The 13,753-nt window shown below is 48.2% G+C and overlaps 1 protein-coding gene across 2 annotated transcripts in view; it reads right to left on the bottom strand.

The window, feature by feature from the left end:
• Positions 1-13,753, bottom strand: part of BCAT1 (branched chain amino acid transaminase 1) — a 70,334-nt gene that overhangs the window by 8,246 nt on the left and 48,335 nt on the right. For both annotated transcript variants that reach the window (XM_081210375.1, XM_081210374.1), the window contains 2 exons: positions 7,185-7,270; positions 5,706-5,846 (listed from right to left, as the gene is read on the bottom strand). In XM_081210375.1, coding sequence (XP_081066501.1) covers positions 5,706-5,846; positions 7,185-7,270 — 227 coding nt within the window. The remainder of the gene's footprint in view (positions 1-5,705; positions 5,847-7,184; positions 7,271-13,753) is intronic.

Below are 13,753 nucleotides of genomic sequence, written 5' to 3' on the forward strand. Positions count from 1 at the left end.
AGAACGGACCTCCAGAACGAATTAAGTACTTAACCTGAGGTACCACTGTATATTTATTGTGAGCTACATAAACAAATATCTACAGGCTATAATACATGAGCAGTTCATACAGTCAAACAGAGTACCTGGCTGCACCTTAAAGCAAATAGGAAGATCTCTAACTCTCTCTCTGTGACCACACTCCTCTACACCACCCATGCCTCTAGAAGGCAGAGGAGCCTGCTTTCAACCAATTCGGGATACGCACCCCTACCAAGAGATTTGCATGTTGTCTGCAGATACTATGGTTCTGGTTCTCCAAAGACTGGATGAAATCCTCACCAGAATAGTTAACATTGAGAAACAATTGGATACTAATTCCTCCCCTTTAAATGCCCAAGGGATGATAAGAAATGACTCTGTTAACAACTCACCAACTCAAACTATGGATGAAGTGAGGTCCTGTCAAGTCTTGCAAACGAACCAGATAATGCTTGAGATTCACCGATACACTCATAGGTGGATGAACCGCAGACAAATTACTATGTCCTTGTCTCAGCTCTTGAATTACCATTACCAAAATGTAGATCTAGAAAATTTCCACTTCCTGCCTACCTTGAGAAACACCATGCGCCTATTTATGACCTTCAGGTCATCAACCCTCCCATCTCGACTCATGGAGATAAAGGATACTCTATGGTGGTCCCACTCTCTCCGCCCAGTGAGGGTATTTAAAGACGAAACAAGGAGGCAATTGGTCCCTTGCATAGAGTCAAAGCTAATGCGGATAAAGGAAACCAAGCTCAACACTAGAAATACTAATTGCCCGAAGGAAGAAAAGAACTCTATAAGCCTAGAATTACAAGACCTGAAGAAGAGGCTAATGAGTATAAAGACTGAGATTTCTACCCAAAATATAAGGACAGTAGAGCCTAGAGCACAATATTTAAAGACGTCCAATAGCTCTTTATCCCATAGAAAGACATCAGTGCAACTCCCTGTTCCCTTTTCAAACGACACCAAATTAGATGAGGAATTTGGCACCTCCGACATTTCTATGGCAACAACACCTAAAGAATTCTATGTTGCTGACAATCTGGAGATATCCAGCACCAACTCTACATCTGGACCTTTGCCTAATGTTCCAAAAACTTATCAGAATGATCAGCCTTCTCTACTGTACTCCTGGCGAGACAGGATGGACAGATCTTCCGAATTCGAATCTGACTCTTTGTTGGCCAGTGATCCACATTTTATAACACATACCTCATTAATACTTCCACAGCCACAGATAGAACCAACAATCCTCCAATTAACCCAGGAGGGAGAGGGGGATTGACAGTTAATGAAACACCATGGGACTGTCCCCCCCGCTTGGGGTGCGGTTGGTTGGGTTTTATCTTCTAGGGATACTTACCCTATCAGACCTCCACCTCTTTCTCATACCATTTTGACCCAGGAGTCCTGGCCCAAGGATGACTTGTTATTGAGGGGATGTTACCCATCTATTGGGGAGGCTAGTATGGGATCTAGGATTTCCACAATTGAAGGGCTAGGGAGGAATGGCGGTAGGGCTAGATATCTCTATCGGCGAAGGGTTTCGAGATGCAGTGATCCTCGAACCCCTTCCAATCTACGCCCCATCCCAAGGGATGAGGGTAGGGAGAACAAGGATTACACACCTCCGTCATTGGTGCTGTGCAATGCCAGGTCCATAGGCAACAAAACTGCCACCATGCGTGACTTTTTTGTCTCGCAGGGGATTGACCTGGCTTGCGTGACGGAGACCTGGGTACGGGAAGGCGAAGTAGTCTCCCTACATGAGATAACACCCCCAGGTTTCTCTGTCCTCCATCAATCGCGGACTGTAGGTCGGGGGGGAGGAGTAGCGTTGTTATTCCGGGAGGATTGCTCTTTCAGAGCTCTGCCATCACCGGCAATCTCCGGCATTGAATGTGTTGGTCTCGTGTGGGGCACCAAGGAGAGCTTGGCTGTCTGGCTGGTGTACCGACCACCCAGCACATCTGCAGCCACCCTGTCAGATCTGCTGGAGGTGGTGGCGGGCTGGGCCTTGGAGTTCCCAAACCTACTGGTTTTGGGAGACTTCAACGTCCATGCCGATGCCGCTCCCTCCTCACAGGCTCTAGACCTAGTGACTTCCATGGCAACACTAGGGCTCTCCCAGTTTGTTTTGGGCCCCACTCATCAAGCAGGCCACACGCTGGATCTGATCTTTGGGGCTGGCATAGATGTGATCATGCTCCCCGCTGTGAAAGTGCCATGGTCTGATCACTACGCTTTAAAAGCCAAGATTGACTTCCCGCTCCTCCCCGGCTCGGGTGGCGAGCCTATTTGGGCTCGTCCGCAAAAACTGATGGATCCTGATAGATTCCGACAAGCCTTGCGGAACCCTGCTCCTCCTGGCGACTCATTAGATGACCTTGTTGAGGACTGGAATAACCGGCTCTTGGCAGCCATTGATGAGATCGCGCCTAAGCGCCCTCTGCGACCCCGTCGAAACCGGGCCCCTTGGTTTACTGAGGAGCTCCGGAAAATGAAGCGGGATCTCAGACGGCTAGAGCGAGTATGGCGACGGACTCGTGACGGAGCCTCAAGAACATCTTATAGGACGCTTATGAAAGCCTATGAGATGGCTATGAAAGCTGCTAAGAAATCTTACTTTGCAGCTTCTATTGCATCCGCTAGCTCTCGCCCGGCACAACTTTTTAGAATAATTAGGTCAATAACGTCCTTAGGAGGACAACCAAATTTAAGCACAAATTCGACCCACAGCTGTGAGGCATTCGCGAGCTTTTTTGCGGAGAAAGTCCTGTTGCTCCGCCGTGACCTCCCTGCCAATTTAGATACAGTGACTGAACTGGAGGCCCCTCGACTGACTTCAGGTCCAGTGTTGGACCATTTCGATCGGATACTCCCTACTGATGTGGATAGATTCCTCCAAGTTGGTAGGCCCACCACCTGCCTCCTTGATCCGTGCCCGTCTTGGCTGATTAGGGAGTGTCCAGATGTTGCGCGGACCCCCCTGGTTGAAATTATCAATTTGTCCCTTGACACGGGGACATTCCCAGGGGAACTGAAGGAAGCAGTGGTGCGTCCACTCTTAAAGAAAGCTTCATTAGATCCCTTAGACCTATCCAATTACCGCCCAGTTTCAAATCTTCCATACCTGGGTAAGGTAATTGAGAGAGCGGTTGCTGAACAGCTTGGTAGGTTTCTGGAGGAAACATCGGCATTAGATCCATTTCAGTCCGGTTTCCGTCCTGGTTTTGGGACGGAGACGGCTCTGGTTGCCCTAACAGATGATATCCGTAGACAACTGGATCGAGGCGGGTCAGGACTGCTGATCCTTTTAGATTTGTCAGCAGCCTTTGACATGGTCGATCATGATCTTCTGGACCATCGCCTTGCAGACGTGGGGATACAGGGCATAGCCCGTAACTGGTTGTGCTCTTTTATCTCTGGTCGGGGACAGAGGGTGGCACTAGGGAGGGAAATGTCGTCACGCCACTCCTTGGTGTGTGGAGTGCCGCAGGGCGCAATTCTCTCCCCAATGCTTTTTAACATCTTTATGCGCCCCCTTGCCCAGATTATCCGGAGCTTTGGGCTGGGCTGTCATCAATATGCTGATGACACTCAGCTCTATCTACTGATGGATGGCCACACCAACTCGGCCCCTTACACACTGACCAGATGCTTGGAAGCTGTGGCTGGATGGTTTCGTGGGAGCCGATTGAAACTAAATCCTTCGAAGACAGAGGTCCTATGGCTAGGTCGGGATAGCATGGGGATGAGGGACCAACTCCCTTCTCTTGCGGGGGCCCAATTAGTGCCATTGCCTTCCGTTAAGAGTTTGGGTGTAGTCCTTGACGCCTCCCTTTCCATGGAGGCGCAAGTCACAGCAACAGCCAAGGCGACATTTTTCCACCTTCGCCGCATCAAGCAGTTGGTCCCTTACCTTTCCCGCCCCGACCTGGCCACAGTGATCCATGCGACAGTCATCTCCAGGCTTGACTACTGTAACTCGCTCTACGCGGGGCTGCCCTTGAAGCTGTCCCGGAAACTCCAGCGGGTACAGAATGCTGCAGCGAGGCTCCTCACAGCGTCTCTGCCATGGGAGCATATTCATCCAGTGCTTTTCAAGCTGCACTGGCTCCCGGTGGAGTACAGGGTCAGATTTAAGGTGCTGCTTTTGACCTTTAAAGCCCTTCACGGCCTAGGACCCTCGTACCTACGGGACCGCCTCGCCTGGTATGCCCCACGGAGAGCCTCAAGGTCCATAAATAACAACACCCTAGTGGTCCCAGGCCCTAAGGAAGTTAGATTGGCTTCAACCAGAGCCAGGGCCTTTTCAGCACTGGCCCCAACTTGGTGGAACGCTCTGTCTCATGAGACCAGGGCCCTGCAGGATCTGATCTCTTTCCACAGGGCCTGTAAGACAGAGTTGTTCCGCCTGGCCTTTGGATTGGAGCCAATTTGATTCCCTCCGCCCCCTTTTTCTTTTTTCTTTTCCTTCTCCTGCAATGAGGCTCCATTTTAATATTTTAATGTTCCATTATTTTAATGTTGTATTTTATTTTTGTTTTTAAGTTGTAATCACTCATCTTGTTTTTATTATTGCTTGTAAGCCGCTCTGAGCCCGGCCTTGGCTGGGGAGGGTGGGGTATAAATAAAAAAATATTATTATAATTATTATTATTGCTGGACAGGTTTCCCTTTTAAACCGATGACAGCCAATCAACTGAGTCTTTCTGACCCAGAACTTCCATAGAAAGTATTGCAGTTGCATCAGGTAGCAAACTCAAGCCTGCAGACTTACTATCTCACACTGCATTCTGTGACTCCGACAATGCCTACTTCCTTGACTTGAAGGTGCATTTCCTGCCTTTGGACACCAGGTGGAACCACAGCCCATGCAAAGAGCTGTACTCCAGGGAGAATTTTTTCGGATAGCAAGAGATTTATTTATACGTCTATCACATTTATATGCCACCTTTCTTCCAAGGTGCCCAAGGAGGTTTGTTCGTTTATTTATTTAAATTATCAACACAACCAAAAGGTACAAAAAGGTAATCTCAAGTCATAAGAAGCTGAGGACACCAGCTCGCTGGCATGGGACGACTTCGGAAACAGCCCTAGGGCTGACTTCCTGATAACCCTCAGCGCAACATGTGTCAAAAGTTACGTAACTTTGCCACAGCAAGACGAAGAGCGTTGGTTTGGGCAGAAGATGAACTGCAGCAGTGTGGAAGCAGTGTTGTGTGCCACATGTAGAGCATAGCTGTCAACGTTTCCCTTTTTAAAAGAGAAATTCCCTTATTCCGAATAGGATTCCTCGCAAGAAAAGGAAAAAGTTGACAGCTATGCATGTAGAGGGCAGAACAGATCATGCGATCATAAGATTGTAGAGTTGAAAGGGACCATGAGGGTGATCTAGTCCAATGCGGGAATCGTAAATGATGCCTTCTTAACATCCCTACTGGTCAGTGAGATTATAAGTTAGGAAACAGGGCCTCCCATCTGATCTGTTAACAGTGTTTTACTAAAGTTCTTCCAAAGTTCCATAAGGAAGCCGGTTTGAGAGCTAGATGGTGAAAAGTAAAATATAAGACCAACTACAATTCCTTTACGGATCTCCTTGGGAAATCCCTGATGCACGGTCAACAATCCTGCTTTGCGAAGCTGAAAAAGAGAACGCTCGCCCTCACCTCGCCAAGGTATAATATTGTAGAAATGGGGCACACAACGCAAGCCGTCCCAGCACCAAACATCTCCTTCACTCGATTTTCCTTCAAAGCACCTATCAGATCGCTCATGGTGACGTATCGCTCTGACACCTTGAATTCTCCCTGTGACAAGGTAGAATGGGGAGGAGCCAAAGAAAGCATTATTAAATTACGAAGATCCATTTCCTTTGCTGAAAAAACGGATAGCTGACTTATAGAAACATGGCACAGTGCTTCCAAATGGACGCTTAATGAGGGTTATTTATAGAGAAGGGCTCCAAAATGCACCTGTTGGAAATTCCACAGGTACGCCTAATTAATTCCTTATCAAGATGAGAAAGCGCCCATGAAATCTTACAGGCCAGCTTGATAGGGATTGTGCTGTTGTAGCGTTTGGTTGCTCGCTGGAAGCAAGAGAGCAACGCAGTCTCCCTTCTGCTCACCAAACGGATCACAGCTTATAGCTTGAGCAGCAGCTCGGAAGATGTTCCCTGAGTTTGCTGAACGGCTCAGAACAGAGGTCACCACATTTGCAAACTGGGGGGAAAGTGCTGCAGGTACCACGGACATGCTGCAATTGCACAGACATGCACACACACACCGATTCCCCTCTTTGCCTCTGGAATCCAGACTTGAAAAAAAGTCTTTTTGCTCCCCACCCCACCCTAAGCCTAAAGCAGGGGGTGATCTTCCTGGAAATCGTAACTGGGGAGGCAGGAGTTAATCTTCCCAAGCATGATTTCAGTGCTGGAGGCTTGGGGGAATGGGAGCCTGGCCTAAGAGACTGACAACTACTACTAGCCACTATTTTGTGGCTTAGGGCCCTCGTATTTATGGGACCGCCTCTCCTGGTATGCCCCGCACAGGACCTTAAGGTCCATGAATAATCATAGTTTAAAGGTCCCAGGCCCTATGGAAGTCAGATTATCCTCCACCAGGGCCAGGGCCTTCTCAGTGATGGCTCCGACCTGGTGGAATGCTCTGTCCCATGAGACCAGGGCCCTGCAGGATTTAACTTCCTTCTGCAGGGCCTGTAAGACAGAGCTATTCCGCCTGGCTTTCAATTTGAACTTAGCCTGATGTTTTATTCCCCTTCCTTCCCCCTCCCCCCCTTTTTATGAAGATTACCCACCCTGGGATCCCACAGCTAATTCTCCCCTGGTCTCCTCACTGGACCAAATAGGACTAATTTAGCCAGCTAGCCCTGGTGATCATCTAATGTTTATTGGATGGATTTCCCCCCTAAATTGATTTTTGAATTCTGAATTTATTGTTATTCACGTTTTATACTGTATTTTATGCTGTTTTTTCTTGCATCAATTAAGTGTTTTAAATTTGTTGTTAGCCACCCTGAGCCCGGTTTTCTGAACCGGGAAGGGCGGGGTATAAATAAAAATTTATTATTATATTATTATTATTAGATGTCAAAACCTGGAAGCAAAAGACACAGTGGGCACCTACCCACTTGCTCGCCAAATCCAAAATGCTCTGTCTTGTCACGCCAGGAAGAATGATGCCGTCTAGGGGTGGGGTCGCCAGCTCCTCTTCTGTCAATACAAAACACAGTAGATCAGCATTGAAACAAACAAGTGCCCAAGCATGACTGGGTAGCTCAGTTAGTTAGAGCGTGGTGCTAATAACACCAAGGTTACAGGTTCGATCCCTGTCTGGGACAGCTGCATATTCCTGCATTGCAGAGGGTTAGGCTAGATCTTCAGGGTCCTTTCCAACTCTATACTGAGGTGTGTGTTGCTGTTTTTTAATAAATGACAATGGAAAAAGACATTGGGAAGGAGGAGACATTTTGACTTCTGGCATGGATGGGTGATACCATGAAATCCTTGGTTTGTCAAGCAGAATCTGACCCCAATCCACCTTTCTCCTAGATTTCTGAGGATTTATTATTGCTGTTTAATAAATTTGTATACCACAACTTCACCCGCAGATCTCAGGGTGGTTCATAACATAAAATACAAGACAAAAACACAATAGAAACAAGAACACACACATAAACCAATACCCCCCCCCAAAAAAAACCCAGTTCAGATCCATGGGGTGATTCCTTACAGTTAAACATAAATGACCATCTTACATACACTTGGCTCAGTCCCCTTTAAGCCCACCTCCCTTTGCCCAAGAGAGCATGAAGCAGTGTGGGAGAACCTCAGCCCCAGGGCCAAATATGCCCCCCCCCAGCTTCTTTGTCCGACCCTTGAGACTCTTCCCAGGCCTCGCTCCTCGGTGGCCTGGCTGCACTTCCTTCTTTGGCGTTTTCACCTGGCTGGAATTGGTCCCTGGACTGTGATGTCATCTGCTTGTCTGGATGGAGTACAGAGAGAGGTCATATGCCGGGTGTAGAAACTAAGGACTCAGCTACGTTAGTAAAGAATCAGAGATTCGAATACGCGATGAACATGCAACACCAGATGGCGCCAGAGAGCAGGAAATTTTTAAACGCGATTTTCCATAGAGGTTTTTTCTTTTGTAATGATGATCTGATTACAGTGGTACCTCAGGTTACAGACACTTCAGTTACAGGCACTTCAGACTCTGCTAACCTGGAAGTAGTACCTCAGGTTAAGAACTTTACCTCAGGATGAGAACAGAAATTGCATGGCAGTGGTGCGGCGGCAGCGGGAGGCCCCATTAGCTAAAGTGGTGCTTCAGGTTAAGAACAGTTTCAGGTTAAGAACGGACCTCCGTGGTACCTGAGGTACCACTGTACTGACTTACATGTAGTGCTTTCCCCCTCTGTTTACATTCACCCCAGAATACTGTACAGAGATAGCATTCTTATTCATTGCTTAGCCCAATTCTGCCTAAGGCCCTGCTGGCCACTGCTATGTGGCCCCTGGAAGGCTGCCTTGAAAGCAATGCGGCCCTCTGGCTGAAAGAGGTCCGGTCCAGTATATACGTGACCAAGTTGGAACCATGTGGTTGAGGATGGTCACGAGGTCACTGAAACAAGTGAAGACACTGATTCCCCAGCTGCTGCGACAGACTAATACAAATACTAGTTTCTGTAAGTGGCGCCTTCAGGTCACAAGCCCCTGAGTGCACCCACAGCTTGGAGGCGTGGGAAGCTTCTCACACTGACAACTTTGGCAATTTTGCCAACCCCTAGAGAGACTGGGAGATTGTTGTCGTTGGCATCTGTCTGTCTCGGGAGACAATGGAGGAGTGTGCCTTTGGGGGTGAAGTCAAACTGTTGGAAGGTTATAGGGCCTGCTGTGGCTGTACAGACCGATATGGGAGAGACATGTTTTGTTTCAGCTGGGGCAGAGGAAGGCGTCCGGTTGTGCTGCTTCAGGTGCCCCATGGCGTTACTTCTCTCTGCGCTCCTCCCAGCGGTCATTTCTCCTCTGCTCACTGCTATAGATAGAGGACCTGTCTGTCTGTCTCCAGTCACTGCGGTCATCTGAAAGGGATTCCTTGATGTTGCTGGCCTTCATGTCACTTTTGCAGACATCTTTGTAAAACCGAGTTGGTCTGCCAACGGGCCTGGTGCCTGAAGCCAGCTCCCCATAGAGCAGCCTTTCTCAACCTGTGGTTCCCCAGATGTTGGGACTAATAATAATAATAATTTATTATTTATACCCCGCCCATCTGGCTGGGTTTCCCCAGTCACCCTGGGCGGCTTCCAATAAAACACTAAAATACAATAACCTATTAAACATTAAAAGCTTCCCTAAACAGGGCTGCCTTCAGATGTCTTCTAAAAGTCTGGTAGTTGATTTTCTCTTTGACACCTGGTGGGAGGGCGTTCCACAGGGTGGGTGCCACCACCGAGAAGGCCCTCTGCCTGGTTCCCTGTAACTTGGCTTCTCGCAGTGAGGGAACTGCCAGAAGGCCCTCGGCGCTGGACCTCAGTGTCCGGTCAGAACGATGGAGGTGGAGACGCTCCTTCAGGTATACTGGCCTGAGGCCAGACTACTGGACTACAACTCCCATCATCCCTGAGCTCTGGCCATGCTAGCTAGGGGTGATGGGAGTTGTAGTTCAACATCATCTGGGGACCCACAGGTTGAGAAAGGCTGCCATAGAGCATGTCCTTCGGGATCCTGCCATCTTCCATTCTACTGACATGACCAAGCCAGCGTCGATGCCGCTATTAAGTTTTCTTGGCCAAGGAAGATTTGCTAGGTAGGGACCTTGTTTCCACCCTGCGATTCCCAGATCAAAAGCTTCCACCAACTTCCTTTATCGTGCAATTTGTTCAGGCAATCATGCGGAGAATCAGGACAACGAAGCGACTTGAAAGCCAATCTACAAGCTTTGGCTAAATAAGAAGCTCACTTATCTTTCATTAAAGGAGAGATCACCAATGTCAGATTAAAGAGGAAGAACATTAAAGTGCAGAGTCTCGTTTTATCACTTACGGAGTTGAAAACCTCTTTCTTTTTGCTTGCAAACGAAGCTGTGGTCTGCGTTTTCACCATGTCCTGATTAAAATTCACCATTGTGCAGATAAGCGCTGCTCTGGAGGGGACAGCGCAGAAATCAGGTGGCCTAAAACAGTGGTGGGAAATATTCTTTTTCTTCTGGAGGGCGGCATTCACTTCATGCACAACTTGGGGGGGGGGGATGCATGCCAGCCGGTGGGGTCAGGTGTATAAGTGGGCAGAGCAATGGATGTGACTCTTGTTTCTGTTGTTATTTAGTCGTTTAGTCGTGTCCGACTCTTCGTGACCCCATGGACCAGAGCACGCCAGGCACTCCTGTCTTCCACTGCCTTCCACAGTTTGGTCAAACTCATGCTGGTAGCTTTGAGAACACTGTCCAACCATCTCGTCCTCTGTCGTCCCCTTCTCCTTGTGCCCTCAATCTTTCCCAACATCAGGGGCTTTTCCAGGGAGTCTTCTCTTCTCATGAGGTGGCCGAAGTACTGGAGCCTCAACTTCAGGATCTGTCCTTCCAGTGAGCACTCAGGGCTGATTTCCTTCAGAATGGATAGGTTTGATCTTCTTGCAGTCCATGGGACTCTCAAGAGTCTCCTCCAGCACCATCATTCAAAAGCAAGAAGGATGTGGTAGGGGTTCTGTCTTCATCAGCTACAGATGATTAAGAGTTCACTTACAACCATATTGTAAGAACTAGATAAGAACACTCACTTCCGGGTTTGCAGCACTCGGGAGCCAATTTGCTTGGGAGCCAAGCCGTTCGAGTACCAAGGCACCACTGTATATCATATGAATCACCTCCATTATAGCTTTGTGGTTAAAAATTATATTTTGTATTTCTTTTCTATGCTTTTGATATATTTTTTTTCTGTTTACTGCCATTGCTATCCTTGAGCCTGAAAACATTTTTTTTTTTAAATGCACACACATCTCTTCATACTCTATCCAAACAAGCAATCTTTGATTTTTTTACTTGCCCATCACCAGCAGGTGCCAGGTAAGATTACAGCAAATTAAAATTGAGAATAAAAATGGTTAAAAACACATTACAATCAAATGAATAGGGTGGGTCCTGAAAAGACACACATCACACGTCAAAGTCCAGGTTAAATTATCACCCTAAACCCTGACCTTAACCCTAAGGACACACTCCAGTCAGACAACAACACTTGAGGATGGAATGGAGCAGAGAAATGGAGGGCTGTGGCTGTCAGGAGCTCGTCCTACACTCGAGTAGGAACCTCGAGGGAACATGCCCGACTAGCATGTTCTCTCCCTCCTGGCCGATCGTTTGACAGCTTCGAAGGCTTTCTTGTGCCCAACATCACAGTGACCGATGCCAACAGACTTCGGCACACTTAGGGATCTGCAGAGTCTTCACAGCTTGTGTGACAGACCTCAGCAACTCTGCATTTTGGCTAATCTACTTTATTTACATATAAACACACACAGAGCACTGCAACATGGCTCCCTCTCTCTCTAGCATCAGACAGCAAAGAGGAAAAACAAAGGACAATAGTCCCATTTCACGGAACACAGTAACACAAACATCCTGTCTCCGTCACTTCTCACTCTGTGGAGTCAAAACACATACCGTCCTGTTAAAGACAACAATCCCATGACTGTAATCATGGAGCAGGAATTCTAACAGTGGCTTGGGGAAATGGGTGTGGCCAGAGAAGGGGGTGTGGCCTAGGAAGAATTCCAATAGCCAGACAGTGAGGTCTGGAAAGCCCCATTGGGCCCTGGTCCTTCAGTTCCCAAACTATTGCCTATGCGCTGTGAAAGTGATCTAGAAAGTGTGCACAATGGAAATGGAAACACCTTGCAGGAAGTACTTAAAATCTCGGAATAATATTTCGGCAACAGATGCAGCCGCCGCCTGCGGAACACACACAGGGAGTCTCAAGCTCATTTGCTGCTTCCTTCCCCCCTCATTCTCTGATGTGGCTGCTTTCACTTCCAATTTCCATTAACCGCTTTTAAGTGCTGTCCAAGCCTCAAACCAAATACTAACTATGGATTGTTTGAAGAACCACAAACCATAGTTAAGGTCAGGCGCTGCAATTAATGGACCTTAGGCATGCGGAAAGTAATTTCTCACAGTGCTATGGTTTAATAATAATAATAATTTTTATTTATACCCCACCCTCCCCAGCCAAGGCCAGGCTCAGGGTGGCTAACAACCAATAATAAAACGAGTTGAATGAATACAACTTAAAAACAAGATTAAAATACAACATTAAAATATTGAAACAATAAAATATTAAAATGCAGCCTCATCACAGGAGGAGAAAGGAAAAAGAAAAAAGAAAGAGGGGGAGGGAATCAAATTGGCTCCAAACCAAAGGCCAGGCGGAACAACTCTGTCTTACAGGCCCTGCGGAAAGAAATCAGATCCCGCAGGGCCCTGGTCTCATGAGACAGAGCATTCCACCAGACCGGAGCCAGAGTTGAAAAGGCCCTGGCTCTGGTTGAAGCTAATCTAACTTCCTTATGGCCCGGGACCACTAGGGTGTTGCTATTTATGGACCTTGAGGCTCTCCGTGGGGCATACCGGGAGAGGCGGTCCCGTAGGTATGAGGGTCCTAGGCTGTGAAGGGCTTTAAAGGTCAAAAGCAGCACCTTAAATCTGACCCTATACTCCACCAGGAGCCAGTGCAGCTGGAAAAGCACTGGGTGAATATGCTCCCATGGCAGAAACCCCATGAGGAGCCTCGCTGCAGCATTCTGCACCCGCTGGAGTTTCTGGGACAGCTTCAAGGGCAGCCCCGCGTAGAGCGAATTACAGTAGTCAAGCCTGGAGGTGAGTTTAGTGCTATGTCCAACACGGGCCTTGGTGTACTCCAGGGGTAGGGAACCTGTGGCCTTCCAGGTGATGCTGGACTCCTAGCTCCCATCAGCCCCAGCCAGCATGGCCAATGGTCATGAACGATGGGAGTTGTAGTCCAGGAATATCTCAAAGACTATAGGTTTCCTATCTGTGGTGCGTTCTCTCTCTTGAGAAAAAAAGGACCTGGTTATCTTGCCTCCTTTGCTTGATGCCCACACTGAGATCCCCTGCTTTGCCATGCAGCCAAAGCTGCAAACGAGCTTTCAAGGGGCTTGTGCTATTTCGTTGCCTCGCCAGGCCAGCTGCCAGAGAGCAGGGAGCCCGTGAACCGTTAAAAAACCCCTTTGATAGGCAAATTCTCACTGACTGAGCAAACCATGCCCACCAGCCTAGCTCTGACTGGAGCAACATCTGCTTCCTTTGGTACCAGCCTGAGAAGGTGGCAATGTGTGTTGGCTGGTCAGCCAAAGAGCGCTCGGTTTCCCTGTGATCTGCAGCCAAACCCGTTCCCCATATGGCTTCGTTTGCTCGTCACTGCTAAAATGTGGGCAGCAGCCGTTCACACTCCACATGTGCTTTGGGGAGCCAAAGGCGTTTGGTTCCACTTCTGGCAGTACAAACAACTCTGCACCGACGTCCCCGAAAACCTTTATTCAGGCTCAAGGGAAAACGGCACAGGGGAGAATTAAGTATTTTAAACTTATTGTCCTTGCTGCAGCTGGTGAGCGCTAATAGCTCAAAGTGTCAGGAGGCCAACAGGATAGAGACGGCTGACCTATACTTACACTGCTGCTCCC

This window comes from Podarcis bocagei (assembly GCF_964188305.1).
Source record: "Podarcis bocagei genome assembly, chromosome: 10".
Classification (NCBI taxonomy): Eukaryota; Metazoa; Chordata; class Lepidosauria; order Squamata; family Lacertidae; genus Podarcis; species Podarcis bocagei.